Below are 21,901 nucleotides of genomic sequence, written 5' to 3'. Positions count from 1 at the left end.
AGGTTGAAATAAAAATTGATATTTTTATTAAACCACTCACTGTCGTTAATGGTCACTTAAAATACCAATAATACTTACAAGTAGTTCAAATTTATTTAAATAGCACTTTCATGTAAAGTGGTTGAAATTCATGAAATAAGTGGTGATTTTTTTTTTTTTCACCACTTATATTGTTAGTGGTGGAAGATTAATAAATATTTGCGAGAGAATGACCACTAATTGGTTTTCTTATTCTCGCACCCTAAAAATTATAAAACTAGGGTTGTTAAAAAAAATCTGTAAATTGAACCAAATCAAAAAATCGGTTTTCTGATGAAACTGGTTCGGTTTTAGTTCAAGAATTTCTCTTAACCTATTTTTCGATTTGATTATCGGTTTAGTGGATTTTGAGAACCGATTAACAAGTTTTTAGGAACCCGTTAATCTAAAAAGTGGTTCAGTTCAAAATCGGTTTTCTCCTAGAACCGGTTTTGTTCCAGTTCAAAAAAAGAGGTATTTGAACCGGTTAACTAGTTTTAAACACCCTTATATAAAACACTAACAAAATGATCTTCACTCATTCACTTGAATGAAAATCGTATTTCACATTTTTTTAATCTCTTTGAAAGAGAAATCATTCCAAAATTTGTTCCAACAACAATAGGCTGCCCCTTAGGCCTGGGAAGGCCAGGGCCACCCCAAAATTTATAAAAAAAATTTAGATTCAAATGTAATTAAGTATATTTTTAAAAAGAAAAAGGAAAATGAAGTTTAACACAATGTATTTTGAGTATGAAAAATTATAAACAAAAAAGGAGAATTAAAATTTTGGCATAAATATAAAAACATTTTGAAAATCAAGGGTGCCAATCCTCAACAATGGTTATCAATGATTAATTTCTATAAACTTTCGGAGGTATTTGATTAAGTCATGGATAATTGGCATATTAGTGATTATTTAGCAAAGATCACAGAGGTAATTAATTATTGGCCCTTTTAAGTGTATGAGAACCATTTCTTTTTTCTCCTTTTTTACATGTCCTAATAAGATTGGGTTTTTGGACACTCATGATCCAACCGGTTGGGTGACAACCCACAGGTCCCTAACCCAACGGGTTGTCATGAACCTTTACCTCAGAATTTTTAAAAGGAGAAATAATTTTTAACTCATCAAATTGATCAGTATCTCTCACTTTTAAACTTTTTTTTTTTTTACAGTTTAACCTTAATGACATTATATTTCTAAATACACTCATTTATTCTATATTTTAATTTTTAATTCTTGCCTAAACCTAAATCAAAAAATTTTGATCATTAAAAAAAAAAATTTTAAATATTTTTTTGACGGAAAATATTACTAAAGGTATAAAGAAAGTAATATAATAGAGTATACTTATAATGGAGGATTGTGACCAATTCGAAGGGGATGGAGGCCTAAAAGAATTGGGTGTATAAAATGTTTGAGTAATTTAGGTTTACAAAAAGACATACAAAGAGTCAAATCTAATCTTTGAAATTCATGATTGTCTTTTTTTTTTTTTTTCTTCTAAAGGTTAGATTTAACTTTATATATAACTCTTATATGACTTAAAATGTTTTATGGAGTGAAAATAGACTAAAAAATAAAAATAATTAATGGACAATGAAACCCCATGAGCCGTGAGATCCCGAGAAATGAAAGGTGAAAAATTAAAGTGTACCCTTTGTTTTTCAATTTTGCAAAAGCCATCCAATTGATTTATGGAACAGGTCGCAGCAGGCTGCAACAGCTATGGCGTTTCATGTGATTCTCCTACAATTTTGGCTACCATGTTTCACACACTCCAGAATAATTTTCCATCATTCATATTTAAGTTGCAGCAGCAGCTTATAACAATAACCCCTGAAAACTCTTTGATCATGAATTACATATTCTCAGTTTCAAGCAACGTTCAAACACTCCATTAACTCAACTGTAATGTTTCTCTTTCGGTCTTTCTCTTCATCTTCTTTTCTTTTGACTTCATATAGCAGACTTTCCAAATCAGTTTCTCTTCAAACTCTGTTCAAAAGAGGCTTCAGTCCCACTCTCCAATCCATCAATAAATTCCTTATCTTTCTCTCTCGAACCCAAAGATTCAATTCAATCATTCACTTTATTTCCCAAATGAACTCAAACCAAATCAAGGGTAATTCCCAAACTCACTCAATCTTCACCTGGGCTCTCCTCAAATTACACAAATTTGAAGAAGCTGAGGATTTTATGAATTCCCAGATGGGAAAGACTTCATTTTCCCCAAACAGTCGCTTGTTTGATTTATTAATTCAAGGGTTTTGTGTCAAAAGGAACGACCCAGTAAGAGCATTATTGGTGTTAAAGAGTTGTTTGAGGAATTATGGTACATTTCCTTCTTCTTTTACTTTTTGTTCGTTGATATATAGCTTTAGCTATTTAGGTTATATGAATAGAGCGGTCGAGGTGTTGGAGTTGATGACTGATCAGAATGTTAAATACCCTTTTGATAATTTTGTTTGTAGTTCTGTAATATCAGGGTTTTGTAAGATTGGAAAACCTGAGCTTGCTATAGGGTTTTTCGAGAATGCTACAGGTTTAGGAGCTTTAAGGCCGAATGTTGTGAGTTTTACTGCACTTTTAAGTGCCCTTTGCATGTTGGGTAGAGTTAATGAGGTTAATGATTTGGTTATTAGGATGGAAAATGAAGGTTTGATATTTGATGTTATTTTTTACAGTAGTTGGATTTACGGGTGCTTGAGGGATGGGAGTTTGTTAGAGGCGCTCCGTAAACATAGGCAAATGATAGAACGAGGAATAAAAATGGATGTTATTAGCTATACCATACTTATAGATGGGTTTTCAAAAGAAGGGCAAGTGGAAAAGGCAGTTGGGATTTTAAACAAGATGATAAAAGATGGGTTGAGACCTAATTTAATTACTTATACTGCAATCATCTTGGGGTTCTGTAAGAAAGGGAAATTAGAAGAAGCATTCAATGTGTTTAAGAAAGTTGAAGATATAGGAATTGTGGCAGATGAATTTATTTATGCAACTTTGATCGATGGGGTTTGTAGGAGAGGTGATTTAGATTATGTTTTTCATCTGCTGGAAGAGATGGAGAGGAAGGGGATTAAGCCAACTATTGTTACTTACAATACTATTATCAATGGATTGTGTAAAGTTGGGAGGACATCTGAGGCAGATGAGGTCTCAAAAGGGATTCTTGGAGATGTTGTCACGTATAGTACACTGCTACATGGGTACATTGAAGAAGGCAACATGAAAGGGACTATAGAAACAAAACGGAGATTGGAAGAATTGGGGATTCAGATGGATGTTGTCATGTGTAACATTCTTATTAAAGCACTGTTTATGGTGGGTGCACTGGAGGATGCTCATGCACTTTACCAGGCCATGTCAGAAATGGATTTGGTTGCAAATTCTGTTACCTATTGTACAATGATTGATGGCTATTGTAAATTGGGGAGAATTGAGGAGGCACTTGAGATATTTGATGAATTTAGAGGGACATCAAATTCTTCAGTTGCATGCTACAATTGTATTATTAACGGGCTATGCAAGAAGGGAATGGTGGATTTGGCCACTGAAGTGTTAATTGAACTTGATGAGAAAGGATTGGGTTGTGATGTAGGTATCGTCAAGACATTGGTTGAGGCAGCTGTTACTAAAGAAGGCGTGGATAGAGTTCTTAACTTAGTTTACAAGATTGAGAATTTGGGTTCACAATTATATGACATAATGTGTAGTACCATAATATCTTTCTTATGCAAGAAAGGTTATTCGGAGGTTGCAAGTAAAGTGTGCATGATAATGAGGAGGCAAGGTTCAGTTGTAACAAGCAAATCTTACTGTTCTATATTGAAGGGCCTTACTGTTGATGGAAAAAGATCGCTGATTGGGCCTATGTTGAATATATTTCTAAAAGAATATGGCCATGTTGAACCTTCAGTGATCAAGATGCTAATACATTACTTGTGTCTGAATGATGTGAAAAGTGCTCTTTGGTTTATCAAAAAGATGAAAGGTAATGCCTCAACTGTCACTTTTTCTGTTTCTGTTCTCAAGGAACTTATCAAGGATGGCAGAGTCTTGGATGCATATAAACTTGTCATGGGAGCTGAAGATAATCTACCCTATATGGATGTATTTGATTACTCGCTCATGGTTGGTAGCCTCTGCAAGGAAGGGTATCTCAGTAAGGCCTTAGATTTCTGTGCCTTTATGAGAAATAGGGGGATTGCTCCTAATATTGTAACTTATAATTCACTTATGAACACCTTGTGCCGCCAAGGATGTCTTGTTGAAGCATTTCGGCTATTTGATTCATTAGAAAAGATTCATTTGGCTCCCTCTGAAGTCACATATGCCACACTGATTGACAATTTATGTAAAGAAGGATTTTTGTTAGATGCCAAGCAATTGTTGGAGAGGATGGTGCTCAAGGGCTTTAATCCAAGTACACGCATTTATAACTTCCTCATTGATGGTTATTGCAAGCTTGGTCGAATGGAGGAAGCCTCGAAATTTTTGCATGATTTGGAAACTACATGTCTTAAGCCTGACGAATTCACTGTTAGTGCAGTAATTAATGGCTTTTGCCTGAAGGGTGACATGGAAGGGGCTCTTGGACAATTTTTTAAGTTCAAGAGGCAAGGTATATTACCTGATTTCTTGGGTTTTTTGTATTTGATAAGGGGACTATGCACCAAGGGAAGAATGGAAGAGTCCAGGAGCATCCTGAGAGAAATGCTTCAGTCAAAATCTGTTCTGGAGCTAATAAATGGAGTTGATTCTGAGGTTGAATCGGAGTCTGTAGTAAGCTTTCTGTTCTCTTTATGTGAGCAAGGGAGTATAAGAGAAGCTATATCTATCCTTGATGAAATTGGATCTATACTTTTTCCTGTTCGAAGTTTTAGTACTGATTATGGATCACGAACATCAAACAAGCTTTACAAATGTGAAGCTTTCACATCATCCAGTAAGCAGAATGATTCAGAGATGGTAGAAAACTCCTATAATGTGGGGAAAATATCTCAATCACTTGATTTTGACTTTTGCTACTCCCAAATAGCTTCGCTCTGTTCAAAAGGGGAGCTGCAGAAGGCAAATGGTGTACTGAAAGAAATGCTCTCGAGATCGAATACAGATTCTTAGTCAATGTGAAGCGCTAATGCCTACTGCTACAAAATATCGAGCTTCTTCCGCTTCAGCATCTGAAAAGAAGCCTTGGAATGACATCCTGCTGGTAAATATATACTTGTATTCTTGCCTTGTTCATTTTATGCATGTTGTTGAGGAGATATAGGAATAAGTATGCTGCTATGAAACTAATCACATAAAACGTCTTTTAAAATAAATTGTCCTCTCTGATAAGTTTCTGAGTGACATAATACTTGGTCTTGCTCATGCTTGGGTTCAGACTGCTCTAGGCTCTTTTATGATGGTTGTTAGCCTTGGTTTATGGGTCAAGTTAACAGTAGAAACTATCCTTAGTCAGATTGCTCAAAGCAATTTTATCAGGCTAAAGGGTGCCACCATCCTGCCCATATCCTAATATTTCTCTGCAGAAAAAGGTTTAATAGATAATTAATTTTGAATTGAATGCTTCTTTAAGGATCACTGTATATTATTGCTGTAATAAGGATATGTGTAACCCTTTCAAATACTGTATCTCATTAATTATATGAATATACCTAATCATATTCTACCAGGTGCTTCGCTTATTTTATCAATATAAGCTTTCTTTAACAGGTATTTCTTTCCCTTCTCTAGCTGGTTTGTTTAGACGGGAAATTCTAATATTTCAAGCTTTCTTTGACTGCTTATGTGGACTGTCTTTTTTCTTCGTTGATTGTTTGTTGTCCTAACTAAAGAATTAATTATATTTTTTAAGGGAAATTTGACACCAGATTACTGTAATCTTCATAACACTTAAATCTTAATTTTGGAAGAAATGGTTATTTTAAAACTATCCACTTGGGATTTTTTCCTGACTACTAAAATTTTAGGGTCAGGTAGTAGTCCCCAGTTTAGAACTCTGAGCACTTGAAAATTATCAAGGGATTTTTGGGTATCCAACAACTTTCAGGGGGTTGAAACACTATCCATAATGCCTAAAGTATTTTGTTTGTTAAATTGTGATACTGCTTGTATTTTTCTCTCCCTTTTCATTATTTTTCTAGATCAGCAGGTTATTATTTTAGGGCCTATTAGAGGTCCCTGGGTTCAGTTGATTGATCCATATTAAAATATTTTGCTCTTTTTTTTAAACCAGCTTTCCCGCGTTCCCACCTTCATCATTCCTGCACCTGAATTGATCATCAAGATTTCTTGTTTTATTATAGGGATTCTACACGAGGACTGCTTGGAAAGTTATCTATCCTAGTATGCTCCCAAACAAGCGCTTAACTGCGGAGTTCTAATGGGAATAACTGCTTTAGTACTGGTATGGCTGCTTCCGAATTTTCTCATGTCAGCATTCATTCTGCTTGTTCTGTGTATTTTAAACTTTATTTTGATGCTAGAGTATGTTTAATTCAAACTTAAAGTGGGGATGTCTTGTTTTAAACTATTTGTGCACGTAGACTTGCTGAAGTAAAAGTAAAAGTAAATTGTATTATAAGTTCAAGTTTACATAGTGTTACAGTTGGAAAACAAAGAATTCTGCTAAAAGTATGCACCATAGAGTTCCAAGCACACACAAAGTTGAAAAACAATTGATTTTCATGTTGAACAGCATGTGATACTACAAATTTGAAGTTTCTGGCATGGTAATAGATAAGGTGTTAATATAAACTTAATTCTAATCTGACAATCTTTATAAGATACTTCAAAGTTCTTTGAATGGTTAATTAATTCTTACAAATGGTAAATACGTAGCAGTAAACTACTAAACTCATTATAAAAGGTAGCTACTGCAACTTCAAAGTAATAAAACTTTTGAGGTTAATTTATGGCTTCCCTTATTTTTTAAGTTGGCAAGCTGTTCTCAACTACTGACAATAAATTTTTTAGATCTAATTGAAATAGCTCGAAATTTAAAACGGACTAAGATTAATGTATAAATTTAGTGGAAAAAACCAGGAATAATTACCAAAAATACATAGGTCAGGCTAATGTCAACTTGAATTTTGGTCAAAAAATGGTGACATAATTTTTTAACCTTGGATTTGTTGTAATCCAATGGTTGTGAAAGAGAAATTAAAGGTAGTTATTTCATAACTGCTCATAAATTGTAATCAAACAATTTAAAAGATAATGAAGTGACACATGAAATAGCTAGCTTTAACTTCTCTTTTGGAACCATTGGACTATAAGAAATCAAAGTTTAAAAAATTGTGACACCATTTTAAGTCAAAATATTAAGTTGATATAGCCTATTGTAAAAATTCTTTGGTGCAAACGCCCACGTTCTTTTTCAACCTGAACCAGCGGTTATATTGCTGGTTAATGTTAGACAACCAATTTAGGCAGAAAATTTTCACATTAAGAATTGCAAAACTCTTCTCTCTCTCTCTCTCTCTCTCTATCTCTCTAACATTAAAAATTCTTTATATGCATTTATAGAGGCACCAGTCATATCACTCTATCTTCTCATCGACACTTTCTCCTCCGCTCTCTCACTCATTACAGTAAACTGTAGGGTGCTCTCTATGTTTATCTCACTTTTACTCTTAATGTTTTCTCTTTTAAAAGCCATTAGAACTTGAAATCACAAAATTATTAGAAATCAAATCTGATTCTTGATATTCATATCTGTCTCTGTGTGAGGTGAATGCATACTCGCTCTCTCTTGAACTAAACCTCAAAATTGCAAAGTAAAAAACTCTCCCAAACGGTTGAAACTTTCTTTGCCAATCATGTTTTCAAGAGATGGTTCTACAAATTTTTCTGAATTCGATCAAAAGAGTTCCCAAGAGATGGTTATGCAAATTTTTTCGATCTTTAAATAGAAAAGTTTCAAGGTCTGCAATTGTTTTTTTTTTTCAATTATTATTATTATTATTATTTTTGTTTAGACAGAGAGTTTTAATCGTTTTGGAGAGTTTCTTTTTTTACGATGTTGAGATTTGGTTCAAAAGAGAGAAAATTTCCATTCATGTAATACATAAATAGTTAAAGAGTTTCATTCTAAAGAGAAAACTGATTGAGAGTAACTAGGATTAGAATTTTTAGTTGTTTTAAAGCAGATTGAGATGATTGAAGGAGAGAGCTCTTGACAATTTATTGTAACGGGGGAGGGAGAGAGAGAAGGGGAGAAAAAGTATCACTGTGAAGATGGAGATGATGGGACTGGGGCTTACAATTAATGCATGTTAGAAGATTTACATTTTATTGTGGACTGGATATGAATTTTACAAAAACTCTTAACCATTTCTTTAATTTGCCAGCAAGGATATAAGGTGTCGTTAAGACTTAAGATCGTAAAATTTAGTAATCCACATTACTATAGAAAGAATTTCTTTCTATATACTACCATATTTATGTTGTGTTGGTGATAAGGACCTGGATTCTTAACACTCAACACAACCCAAACAGAATACAATGTACCCAAACAATGCAATATTCCAACACAGATCAGAGATAATTGAGAAAACACTAATATGAATATACCTCTAGATTGATTGATACAGAAATGGATAACAACAATAATGAAGAACAATTAAGAAAACAGTACTGAATGTAAAGATAACCTAGCAATTCGAGGAGCTAAGGGCCTCCCTTCCAATATCCCACTAAAATATTCGTTGCCCTTTACAATTCCTATCCCTCAATTTTTACTCACAAACGTCACACCAATTCCATTGTAATTGCCACGTGGATAACCAACTCCCACTTGCACACCATGCCATTTGCCCTTATTATTTCTTTTGTAAATTTGAGTTGGATGAGTTGGGGTCTTATCAATACCCTCCCCTTGAAGAACCACCTTGTCCTCAAGGTGGGGAGAGGGGAATTTTGCTGTAATTGAGGTATCCTTAAAGTCAGCTATTATGATAATGGCTATCAATAACCTTGCAATAACAATGGTGATCTCAAGTTGGATATGCCTTTAGATATTATCGTAAGCACATCTTCCACAGCCAAAATGGTAACCAAGGAACTGAAATCGCCATCCAAAATGATAATTTCCGAACTCTCTCTGGCCATTTAACTCCAAGTGCCCATAGCAATCCCCTCGTTAGTTTCGTTTAGTGCTGGAGTCTTATTTGTTTTGACTCCAACCATTGCCACCATGTGGCCTTCCTGCTTCAAACACTGAATGAGAAGGCGCTGGTCAGCAGAGGGGAAGTGTTCAATCACAAAAATTTGCTTAAAAGTCTCCTTTTCTGCTCCCAACTTCAATGTAGCCCAGGAAAGGAGCCAATCCTCATTTGAACTACCAAGACCCTGTGGCATTATAAACGGTACGCTGATTCCTTTGCGTAGAGTGTCAATAACATGCTCATCTAGTGTCGGATTCAAGAGCCAATCCTCATTTGAACTCCTAGGACCTTGTGGCATTATAAACGGTGTGCTAATTCCTTTGCATAGAGTGTCAATAACATGCTCATCTAGTGTCGGATTCTTATTGATAAGTGCTTCGCCAATCCAAACTTCCTTACCACTTGATCTGATGATAAACTTCTTGATAGACTTCATTAATTCCTTGCTCGAAGTTTTGTCTTTAATGTCTGGCATCCCAGGATAATGCTTTTCCTTGTCAAGTTGAGCTGGTAATGGGGTCTGGCTGGAAGCGATAATAACCTGGTTCATTGTCTTCCCCCATGTTGTGTTCTTACCTACAAACGTTGTGAGCATGCGACCATCCCCTTTAATCACCTTTGCACCGTAGAAGAGGAAAGGGTTTTGTTCATCAATGGTTGCTAAACCATCACCCAACTTCAAGGATTCACCCGATATAAACAAGTCATCAAAACGTACATGGTATCCCCGTGTTAAGCACATTATGACACCGATATTTCCCCCTTTAAGTACATTGATTTCTGTCGTTTGCAGGAAAGGAGTTGTTCGCTGTGGATAGAAGTTGTGATCGTCCGGTGGATTTGGTGTGGTACTCGGGCTTTGATAACTAGAGGCTATCGCTGCACCAGATAGTGCCTCTTCCCAAGTTCGATGCGCCGACAAAGAGTTGTCGGAATATCTCGACTGATCGATGAAGGGAAATGGCTTGGAGTTATTTGCAATCTGATTTAAATTTGATTGGACCCTTGACCTGTTTTCCATTGACCCAGTTTCTCTACCGGGCCCAGCTACATTAAAATCTTTGCCCAGTCCATTATCATATTGCTCAAGTCCACACTCAATTGTATTTGCTATTCCCTGTTTACCCAGCCCAACTGAAATAATTCCTCTATTAAACCCATACAGCCCAACTGGTTTAACAGCTCTATTAAGCCCAAACTTCATTACTTCTAAAGCCCAATTGTTCTCCTCTATTTTCTGGGCTAACTCCATTAATTGAATTAATGAATTGGGTTGGCCCAATTTGACTTTAGCTTTTATCTCTGGTCTAAGCCCGTTTAAGAAGGCAGCCCATAATATGTCTTCTTTCTCTTTATGCCATGGAGCATATAGAGCTTCAAACTTCTGGCGATATTCTTCCACTGTACCAGTCTGTCGGATTCCCATCAGTGCATCATACGATCCTTCTTCCTGTGAGCCACTGAACCGATGAAGCAAGGCAAGTTTAAAGGCGTCCCATGTCGTCACTAGAGCTCGCACCTCCATCCCCTGGAACAAATTGATCGTGTCACCCTCCATGCAAACGGCCACGGTGACCAACCTCTCATTCTCGGCGATTCTGTACACATTGAAATAACGCTCAATCCTAAACAACCACCCATAAGGATCTTTCCCCGCGAAGAGCGGCATCTCCAATTTTCTGCTGCTAATTTCTTGCCGCAGTCTCTTGGTGTTCATCGTTCCTCCATTAACATCTTCCTGGTTTGGTCCTTGATTTCCTGGGATTTTTGTCGACCCATTTCCCTCACCCCTTCTTGCTTCTTCTTCATCTTTACACCTCATCTAGGCTAGCATTTCCCTTAAGCACTCTTTGATCATTCCCAAATCTTCCTTCATCGATCCAATTTCTTTCTCCATTTTCGTTTTTACCATTCCCCAACCTTAGCTCTAATACCAATTGATAGGAACCTGGATTCTTAACACTCAACACAACCCAAACAGAATACAATATACCCAAATAGTGCAATATTCCAACACAGATCAGAGATAATTGAGAAAGCACTAATATGAATATACCTCTATATTGATTGATACAGAAATGGATAACAACAATAATGAAGAACAATTAAGAAAACAGTACTAAATGTAAAGATAACCTAGCAATTCGAGGAGCTACGGGCCTCCTTTCCAATATCCCACTAAAATATTCTCTGCCCTTTACAATTCCTATCCCTCAATTTATACTCACAAACGTTACACCAATTCCATTGTAATTGCCACGTGGATAACCAACTCCCACTTGCACACCATGCCATTTGCCCTTATTATTCCTTTTGTAAATTTGAGTTGGATGAGTTGGGGTCTTATCAGTTGGTTTCAAACCCCAGAAGTAAATCTTATTGACTTCTCTTTATTATCTTTGTTTATATATGCCTCCACATCCCAACTCTGAAGCATCAGTCTCCACAATACTTGGAGCGGATGGATGTGGAATGTTAGAGGCAGATAGTTCTTAGGCCTTTAGCTTGAATTTTCGAACTGCTTCTGTGCATTTATCATTCCAATCTGGAGGGTTTTTCTTTAGCCTTTCAAATATAGGTTTAGCGTCAAAAGAAGGATTTTAAGGAAATCTTCAATTTCAGACTTCATAAAGTGTTTGCAATCATTTCTTGTCCCTTATTTTGTCGGGAAATTCCACTAGTAGGGTATAGGAATGTACCCCCTTTAATCTGTTTATGGGGGAACTTGTCACTCACTTCCTATTATGCTCTTTTCCCCTCCCCTTTTGTGTGCTATGGGTGAAGAGCCAGCGGTAAGTTCATTTTCTTCCACTATATATACACACAATTGTTTAAAAAGTATCTGCAAAGAATAAATATCAGTGGAGGGAAAACAATTTTATACCCATCTGGAAACTGCAATAAGTAATTTTCTTTTCCCTTACAAAAGTTTTGGAAATGCTTTGATGCTTGACAAAACTAGTCAAAATTTACTACCGTTCTTTAAAAATCTTTTCTCTGTTAGTCTATTAATTTCCTTTCTGTTACTCCTGAATGCAACCTTTTATCTTTTGGCTTAAATATACAGGGTATAACGCTACTCAAAGACTAACCTGAATTTGTGTAATCTGACCAAAAGGAAAAAAGTATTACTATAGCCTGAACAGCCCTAAGAACACAACTCGAGTCAACCTACAATTCATAGCTAATTTAGATAAATATAGAAACAATAAGTATCTTGAAAGTCTTTAGAGACAAAAAGTCATGGAAAGGTTAATAATATGATTTTATGTCATGAAATATTGGGTTGTCCACTTTTTTCAAAAATTCTTTTATTTCTTTCACGCTAAATGAAGAAGCTTTAGTTATCATCTGGGGATCATGTTTTCCCAGTTGACTTTGAACTAGCCAGCATGAACACCCTCACAAGCAGAGAATTCAACTGATCAACCTGTATTGACACTATAGTTTCTGTATATTTGGCCGTCGCATTTAAAGATTAGTGGTCAACAGTAAATTAACACATCACCTAATAACCCAACTTAGATGAACTAGATAACCAAAACACCCTAAATGGACCACAAAAAGTAAATTTCTGAACCTACATTAAAAAAATAGGCATAAGTCTTTAGGTACTGAAACTTACAATTTCATACAAATTAACAACAAATTTTATTCCCATGCTGCTTCTTAAGAATTTGAGAGTGGTGCAGGCTTTGGCATCAATGATTCCTTTGGTGAAGGATATATTGGCAAGACTGTCACAATTCTTTCAGCAGGTGCTTGAACCATTAATTAATTTTTTTGAACTATTGATTTACTCTTTATTTTATTTTATTTTTTTTTTTTTTTTTGGAGTTTTGACTTATATGCTTTGAACAACTGTCAGGACTTCAGGTTGTTTCCTTGATGACCATTGTTATTAACTAGTTGAGTCAACTAGTGGAGATTTGCCACATGCATACTGTCACATTTGTCATCGTTTTTATTGGCGCTTAATTCAAAAGGTATGATTCCCGTCTTACCATATCTTGATTAGTGAACTGTAAAAAGATCCTTTTCGATTCTTTTATTGAATTTGTGCTCATTGCTTTTAGCTCTTGATATTGCAATAAGTGACTTGCATGAGGGAGGGATAAATTAATTGGCTCAAAATAGTTCCTTAAGTTTGGTTGGATAATGCATTTCTTTTTGAAACTATGACATGATATTGTTTTGCATTCTCCAGCACCACCCTCCCCTTTAATAACAATAACATTATTTTAATTATTTATTTATTCTTTGTTTTCTTTCCTGTGGAAATATTTATCACCCATTTTGTTTTGATGCTGGTCTGCTGCAGTCAATTCTTGTTAAAGCTTTAATCCTGCTCTGACCTAAGTTTAATTTGAGCGCATTTTGCTTTCATTAAGATTAATAAGAACTTCTGTACTGGCAGTTTTTTTATAAGGGGAACATTGGGCTTTAGCTTACTAGGATTAGTTTCTGGAGCCAGATTGGGATTTTTTAACCATTGCCAATTAAGAGCAATTATTTAGGCATAGGGATTCGGCTTTATTGAAAATTGGCTTAAATGTTCATGGCTCCAAATTTTATTAGAAACCCTTGAAATTTTTAGAAATATCTATATACATTTCATGAAATCATTAATAATTGTNGAGTTTTGACTTATATGCTTTGAACAACTGTCAGGACTTCAGGTTGTTTCCTTGATGACCATTGTTATTAACTAGTTGAGTCAACTAGTGGAGATTTGCCACATGCATACTGTCACATTTGTCATCGTTTTTATTGGCGCTTAATTCAAAAGGTATGATTCCCGTCTTACCATATCTTGATTAGTGAACTGTAAAAAGATCCTTTTCGATTCTTTTATTGAATTTGTGCTCATTGCTTTTAGCTCTTGATATTGCAATAAGTGACTTGCATGAGGGAGGGATAAATTAATTGGCTCAAAATAGTTCCTTAAGTTTGGTTGGATAATGCATTTCTTTTTGAAACTATGACATGATATTGTTTTGCATTCTCCAGCACCACCCTCCCCTTTAATAACAATAACATTATTTTAATTATTTATTTATTCTTTGTTTTCTTTCCTGTGGAAATATTTATCACCCATTTTGTTTTGATGCTGGTCTGCTGCAGTCAATTCTTGTTAAAGCTTTAATCCTGCTCTGACCTAAGTTTAATTTGAGCGCATTTTGCTTTCATTAAGATTAATAAGAACTTCTGTACTGGCAGTTTTTTTATAAGGGGAACATTGGGCTTTAGCTTACTAGGATTAGTTTCTGGAGCCAGATTGGGATTTTTTAACCATTGCCAATTAAGAGCAATTATTTAGGCATAGGGATTCGGCTTTATTGAAAATTGGCTTAAATGTTCATGACTCCAAATTTTATTAGAAACCTCCCTTGAAATTTTTAGAAATATCTATATACATTTCATGAAATCATTAATAATGATGTAGGGAAACATTTGGGATGGAAGTGCTTCAAGTTTTTCTTTTGAAAATCTGTAGTATATACATATGTAAAACAATAAAAGAAGGTCACAAGACACTTATATAAGAAAAGAGAAAATAAGAACATAGGAAATCAAATTTTAGTTTGGCTTTCGAAATTGAAACTGCATGGAATTTGCAGCAATATGTTTCTGTTAGTGAATATTATTGTTTCCTTTTGAGTGAAGATGGATTCCCCAGAGGGAAATGCTGAATGTTTGAATAGCTGATCTTGATGAAGTTAATGATCTGAGATTCTAATTTTTGATGGAAATAGCTTATAAGAGACTTGGTTTTTAATTTTAGATGTAAAACAGTTTTAGAAAAGTTTCATTGACCTCTAGTATTTGCCTAAAATGCAGACAGATCTCACTAGATTTGGAACATCCTTTACGGAAAAGGTTTTGGTTTAATTTGAAATAAGAGTGTGCCTGCTACTGTGCTTATATTTCTTCAAGGAAACTTGATAAACTGTTTTGCTTTGAAGCCCGCAACTTAAAGTTTTATGGTTATTATTTGATTGTTACTTGATTGCAAATAAATGAAAATGTCAATGGGAGATTTGATCCTAGTGGATGTAACTTTGTTAAAGTTGTCTTATAACATATTTAATAAAGTATTACAAAGAAGTTTTTTATTCTTGAAAATAAGTTGAAATGTTTTAGGAAATAATACATAGTACTATTATGTTTGATGTAATCATGTGCTAAGCATGATTACATAGATTGATATGATAGGTTCAATTTATATATTAAATTTGATTTAATACATAAAAATATAATTTACTTAAATAATTCATATTTATTAGTTAATTACCATTTTGACGAGCAACGATTTTTGATAGGGAAGGTGTAGATGAAGTATAAAGGGAGAATAAATTAAAGGAGATACAAACTATGTTCAAACTGAATTTGTTTTTGATTCTTTTTAAAAATTAGGTTCTTTTTTGACAGCATTTTAAAAGAATTTAAAAAAAAAAAAGAAAAAAAAAAAGGCTGTTGTATTTGTGTTCCATGTTTGGTGGACTAACATAATCATTCTTAGATTTTTATAAGAAAACCGGATTAAATGTGAGTAATGTCAAATATAGGGGAACTTTTTGTATGTCCCATTTAATTAGTGATCACTATTATGTTAATAGGTAATTTAGTGTGTCTAAACTTAGTTGCATAATTTTGTTTAAGTGTGACCTATATATATGTGTTTATTGTTCTAGGCTCATAATGGGACGGATCAATTTTGTATTACATAAGTGAGTCTCTACTCTCACCCTTTATATATAAATGGTTGGCCCATTAAACCATTTGTAATGTTGGAACCAAAGGGTAGAGAGTAGTTATCTCTCTCTCACAACTAACACTCCACCACCATTTTCGATCTTTACTCCAACGACAGTAGCAAGAATCAAAAGGTTCCAATTAATTTGCTCATATGGATCCAAGTATGGCTTTTTGTTTTGTTGATTTGTTTGTTGTATAACACGATTTGCTTGTGTTTAATAATTCTAGCAAATGGTATCGAGCTTAAAATTGCAATTTCATGTTATATACTTTGTGTCGTAATGTTGTTGAGTAGAGATAAAAGATTACATGGGTAATATTTTATTATGTTATGAATGTTTGATTTTCGGAATAAATTATGTTGCATATTTTGTGAATCTGAAATGTATTATGCATGTAACTGGTGTTTTGTGTAAAAGATTACTCTTTTATATGAGTTTTAATGGCCATAAAATGCCTAAAAAAATCGGGTTTTATAAAACCCGTTACCCAATCATTCGGGCCTGTCCCACAACAGGTGAGTACACAACCATTCTAAACTATTGGTTTCGCATTTATTCCCAAAAAATGAGTTTAAACAAAATTATTAGTGTTTATGTAACAAAATATAACACTAATCATTTTTCATAATATTTTATAAATTATAACTCAAGACTTTGTGCGAAATTATTTATTGATAACTTTCAACAAGAATGGTAAATTATGAATTTGCAAGAATATTTTAGGCTATAGTATAAATACTGAAAATATTTGGGCTAATCCATAAATGTTGAAACTATTGGGCTGAATCAAATACCATGAAAGTCTAGGCTGTAACATAAATAACAAAAACAATTTGCTTGAATAAAGTTTGCAGAATTGTTGAAGATTATTTGCTTAAGAGGTTAATGAATTGTTGTGAATATTTTGAGTGTCCAACCCAAAATCCACAACTCTGGTTTATTGCTAGTTCTAAGTAACATGAATCACATTTAGATTTATGAAGCTATTAGCCTTTAAGATAAATAAAGAACAAATTCAAAAAGTGGCCTAAAAAAAAAACTAGATTCTGTTATTTAGATTAAGACCATAGATCTTGCTCTTCGTGTTCTCTACATCTTGTGGTAACTTCTCTCCTTTTTATTAGTAAGGGTTATTAGCCAAATAACACTTTTATTTGAAACTTATATTTATAGGACACTTATAAGATGATGAGATGACATTTAATAGTTCAAAACCGTTAACTTTAATTTTATTAAACGTATTAAGGTAATTTTATGTGTAATATAGTTTCGTACAAAATAAGTTTAAACTACAATAATTTTTTAAAAATAGATCAATAAGAAATGACACGTCTCAAAATAAAAGTAAATGAGGACGTATCAATAGAAAAATGGAAAACTAAGGATTTTTCTTTTGAAACTATAATTTATATTTTAGCTTTAATTTTTTTAATATATATTGCTGTATCTTTTAATTTGTATAATTATATATATTATTTATGAATAAGAAAGAAAAAGACAAGTGTAATATATCAACAATATGTGTAAAACATACTTTTTGTTTTATTTGACAAGTGTAATATATCAATTATATGTGTAAAAATATACTTTCTGTATTATTTATTTTACTAAGGTTTTATTCTTACATTGGAGGCTACTAATACAATAAATGGGGTTAGAAAATCAGTTCCCATCAAGAAATTCCCATTTTCGCAAAGTTTGATCTTTAAAAACAACCTTATAAATTTGTTAATCTCTTAAAAAGGGTTTAATTTGAAAACATACAGTACAAGCAAAATTGAGTTTTAGCAATTCTTCAAGGTTTTTTGGTACCTAATGTTTTTTAATTTCACAACTCAACTTTTTTTTTTTTTTTTTTTTTTTAGAACCGCAGATATTCGATCATTTTGTATGTATTTAACTAATCTTAGAACCTTGAAATAACTTCAATATCTTGCAATGGTCCCTATTATAACACCTGAGAAAATCGACACATCAACTTTTAGACGAAAGAGTTGATATCCATGACCATTGATTTTTAATGAAACCCAAATTGTTGAAAAGAGACAAAATTTACAAACTCTAACTTTGAGAGTCGAAAAGTGAATTTTTCACGAGATAAAATCAAATAATGATATAAATTGCCAAAGACATGATATTGAAAAAGGGAGCAAAGTGGCATAAAATTGAATGGTGTTAATTGGACACATCATGTGATGTCTCCAAGACTTGTTTCTTTTTCAATCTGTTTAATATGCTCCATTTGTGTTTGTCGTTGAGTTGTGTGTGCATAACTTCCACGTGGCCTTGTGACCTCGTCAGATTTCTATTTAGATAGAATGTGAATTGATATAACAATGAATATAAATAACTCCTTACAAGCTTTTCATATAAAATGTATAAAAAAAATAATGGAATAGTGATATAATGAGTTTACTTTTTGTTTCACTCTTCTCATTTTTTGTACCTCACTTTGTATGGTAATTTTTATAATTATATATATTATTGATTTGAATATATATTCTGATTACAAATAATACTCTTACAAACACAAACAAGGGTATACAAAGTGACATGGCAGATGACTTGCAATGCCACATATCTGACACGTTCATCAATGATATAATTTTTATTCTAATTTTCTATTCTTCTTCTCTTTCTTTATTACTTGTTGTTTCAATTTTAATTTTTTTCAATCTTCTTCTCCATCGCTATCTTCTCTTCGTGGCACTTCTCCAGTTCTCTTATCAACTCTTCTCCATCTCCATCGCGCTCTTCTCCCGCCGACAAACCCAACCCTAACCCTAACCACTGAATTATAGAGTCCAGCCCTATTTTCAAACTTATAAAATCTTACGGAGGAACCAAAGAGAGAAGTGAACAGAGTGACTGCCTGGATTCCCCGAAATTCCGTTGCTACCTTTCGAAAAGTGTGATCTCTCAATACGGATCCCAAGTTCTCTTTCAATTGAATTTATGTTAGACTTTGATTCTAATTGTTCTGGAAAGTGCTTTGTTTTGTTCTCATTATCTTACTATCAGTGTCTATTTATATCTTATGTGCATTATTTTTACTTCAACCTTATTTCAGTCATTATTAAGATCATTCATGCGTCTTCTTCTTAGTCGGTGCTCTTATTTTTTTTTTCATTGCATCTATGAATTGCTGATACTGTTACCATTTACACTGTTTCTTAATCTTGTATTGCAATTGGGGCCTCTATTAGTCTTTTAACTCAATGAAGAATCGGTCCAAAATTGCCATATCGCAATGTAGCATACTTGAGACTCTGGATGTACGCTTTTGTCCAAAGGTGAGATTAAACTTGTGTGTATTATTAATGAATTAGTTCTTCATGCGATAGAAGTTTCGTTTATTTATTGTTCATGAGTGATTATTAAACTTTTTGGGAAGTGGTGTGTGGTTTACTGTTTACTTATTTATCTTTTTTAAGTAGGTATGTTCAATGAGTATGGGGAGGTTACATGCAGCATGCCCTAGTTTAAAGCACATCTTCAGCAACATGACGCCTTCATAAAAGATAAAATGATGGAAAATTTTGTTTGTTTTACCATTTTCCAGTGTAGTGGGGTTTATTTCGGTAAGGTGGCAACTAGCTTGATATGTTTGCCGTATGCTTGTCAAGATCTACTATCTATGTTATTGTAAATGGTATCCTCTTTTCTGCTGTTCAGTTTTTTCTTTTTTCTTTGATTTTATTATTGCTTTGTAATAACTTATTTCTACTAGTATATTTAGAAAAAATATATTATGATAAAAGTATATTTATAGCAAATGAAAAATAGATGGGCTAAATTTTTTTCGTTATTAGACATATATTATTCTGTACATAGCAAAATAACATACATATATATAAGCTTTTACAACCGTGGACAGTAATGCCATTTCTCTCCGCTTGTCGACATCCCTTCAACCGCTGCTCACCTATTTCCTGCAAAACATGGGAAACAACGGGGTGAGCACAAAAATGCTGAGTAAGTAAATCCTTAATCTCTTCTATTCCCGCAACTTCTTCTTTGGTTCTTTGCTTACTTAATTCTTTTCTTCTTCATTCTTAGTTCTTTCTCTAGTTCTAATTTTCAGTGCTCTTTCTTTCTTTCTAATTCTCCCTGTTCTTTCTTTCTCTCTGTTCTTTCTTTCTAATTCTTTCTAACCATGAGAGAAGTCATGGTAATATGCATGAATGAAATGCATATGCAATAATGCATAGAAAATGCATTTCTTTCTTCTTTTCGATTTTTTATTCTATTTCTTTTCTTTGCTTGTTCAAGCTTTCTCATTTTTTCTTATTCTTATTCTTTCTTTTCTTTTCTTATTCTTATTCTTTCTTTATTTTCTTTACCGATCGGACTCGGTTGATGCATGGATTCGGAACCCTGGCCATGTGAGTGAGTATAGTCCTCATCTGCATGCACTCTTGCGGACCGTACAAATTCTTTCTTTCTTCTTAGGCCACTCAATTAAGGTGGCGTGTATATAGGAATTCTTCTTGGTACAACCCTCATCCACAAACACTCTTACGGGTCGTACAAATTCTTCTTCTTCTTATGCCACTCAATTAAGGTGGCGTGTATGTGAGAATTTCTTCTTCTTAGCACTCACGGGTTCCCCATCGCAACAACCTATTCTTTTCTCTTTATTCTTATGAATTCTTTATTCTTTCTTTAGATTCTCATGCATATGTAAGTATATGCATATGGATGGCTCATGCTTATGTTTATTTCTTAAGTGCAATTATGCTATGTTGCACAAAAATAAGTTTCTCTACTTATGCATAAGCTTCTCTTAGGCATTTCATCAAACATCATGCATGCATACTTTAATTCTATTTTTGATACATCTCTACTTCTTTCTTTAACTATCCATTCATGGAGCAAAACTCCTCCACAATAAATCTAACATGGCCAAGAAAAACACTTCAAATATTCTACTTAATTTCTTTCTACGTGCAACCAAACTTCACTTGGTTACCACAATCTCAACTCTACTTCTCATGGCTCAACTCTACTTCTCATGGCTCAAATCTACTCATCAAGAGCCATTTATTCATCAATAGTCACATTCTCACCCATCAAATTCAACTCATAAGCACATACATGCATATCAAAGTAGTTGATTGCTTAAATCTTAGCTTGGGTTGGATTTACTTACCTTTGGCTTGAGTAGTTCCACAAGAAACTCTTTATCTTGTTGGACTTGTTCTTCCTCTTAAACCCTAAGCATAAACTTAATAAGAATTCAACATTAACACAACTTAATCTTATGTCTAGAACAAGAATCCTTACCTCTTGATGCTTAGAATCAAATCCTTATAAAAATCCAACCAAAAGCCCTTAATTTCCTTTAGCAAATGGATGAAGAGTTGAGAGAAATGGAGAGTAGTAGAAGTGTATGAGGTGTAGAGAATGGGAGGGTTTCTAAGGCTAAACCCTTTTTAGCTGATATAAATAAACACTCTTTCCCATTTTGCCCTTACACTTTCTTGAAAATTCCATCCTTGTCCTTTCATTCCTTACAAATTCACCCCCATTCTAAAATATTCTCCATGAAATTTCCTTGCATTTCACTCTCCACTTTTCTTGCTAATTAGGGGTAGAATGGTCACTTCACCCCTATGAAAAATTCTCTAAAAACTTCACAAGGAAAAATAGCCAGCTCGTCGCCCTGGCGAAAAAATACAGAGCCTACATCGCCGCGGCATTCACACAACCATATCAACATACAAACTTAGCCAAGCACCAATTTACCACATTAAGGGCAAAATAAACATAAATCAAAGACGTACCTCAAAGTGGGCGTTACATGCTTTGTATGGGTACTATTTATACCATCTGTGGCTGTCCTTGTGTATCAACACAATAAATGTTGTTCTATGTTCNTCATCCCTATTAATTAACACCTGAGAAAAATCGACATAATTCAACTTTTAGACGAAAGA

The 21,901-nt window shown here is 33.9% G+C and overlaps 1 protein-coding gene across 2 annotated transcripts; it reads left to right on the top strand.

The window, feature by feature from the left end:
• The first annotated feature begins 1,724 nt into the window (after positions 1 to 1,724).
• On the top strand, positions 1,725 to 16,304 carry LOC116124750 (pentatricopeptide repeat-containing protein At5g57250, mitochondrial). Of its 2 annotated transcripts, none has more exons than XM_031410485.1 (5): positions 1,725 to 5,240; positions 6,340 to 6,440; positions 12,894 to 12,959; positions 13,078 to 13,187; positions 15,897 to 16,304. In XM_031410485.1, exon 1 carries the CDS (start codon positions 1,937 to 1,939, stop codon positions 5,147 to 5,149), a length of 3,213 nt encoding a protein of 1,070 aa, XP_031266345.1. In that variant the 5' UTR covers positions 1,725 to 1,936; the 3' UTR covers positions 5,150 to 5,240; positions 6,340 to 6,440; positions 12,894 to 12,959; positions 13,078 to 13,187; positions 15,897 to 16,304. The 2 variants fall into 2 exon arrangements, with proteins under 2 accessions (XP_031266345.1, XP_031266344.1); XM_031410484.1 differs by having other exon boundaries at positions 13,070 to 13,187.
• The last annotated feature ends 5,597 nt before the right edge of the window (positions 16,305 to 21,901 follow it).

The sequence above is a fragment of the Pistacia vera genome, unplaced genomic scaffold, assembly GCF_008641045.1.
Source record: "Pistacia vera cultivar Batoury unplaced genomic scaffold, PisVer_v2 Contig155, whole genome shotgun sequence".
NCBI classification, from domain to species: Eukaryota; Viridiplantae; Streptophyta; class Magnoliopsida; order Sapindales; family Anacardiaceae; genus Pistacia; species Pistacia vera.
This window is presented reverse-complemented; position numbering and strand designations above follow the sequence as displayed.

Bases quoted from the DNA above. Each gene is read 5' to 3' on its own strand.
- LOC116124750 (XM_031410485.1), top strand. From the start codon at position 1,937: ATGTTTCTCTTTCGGTCTTTCTCTTCATCTTCTTTTCTTTTGACTTCA.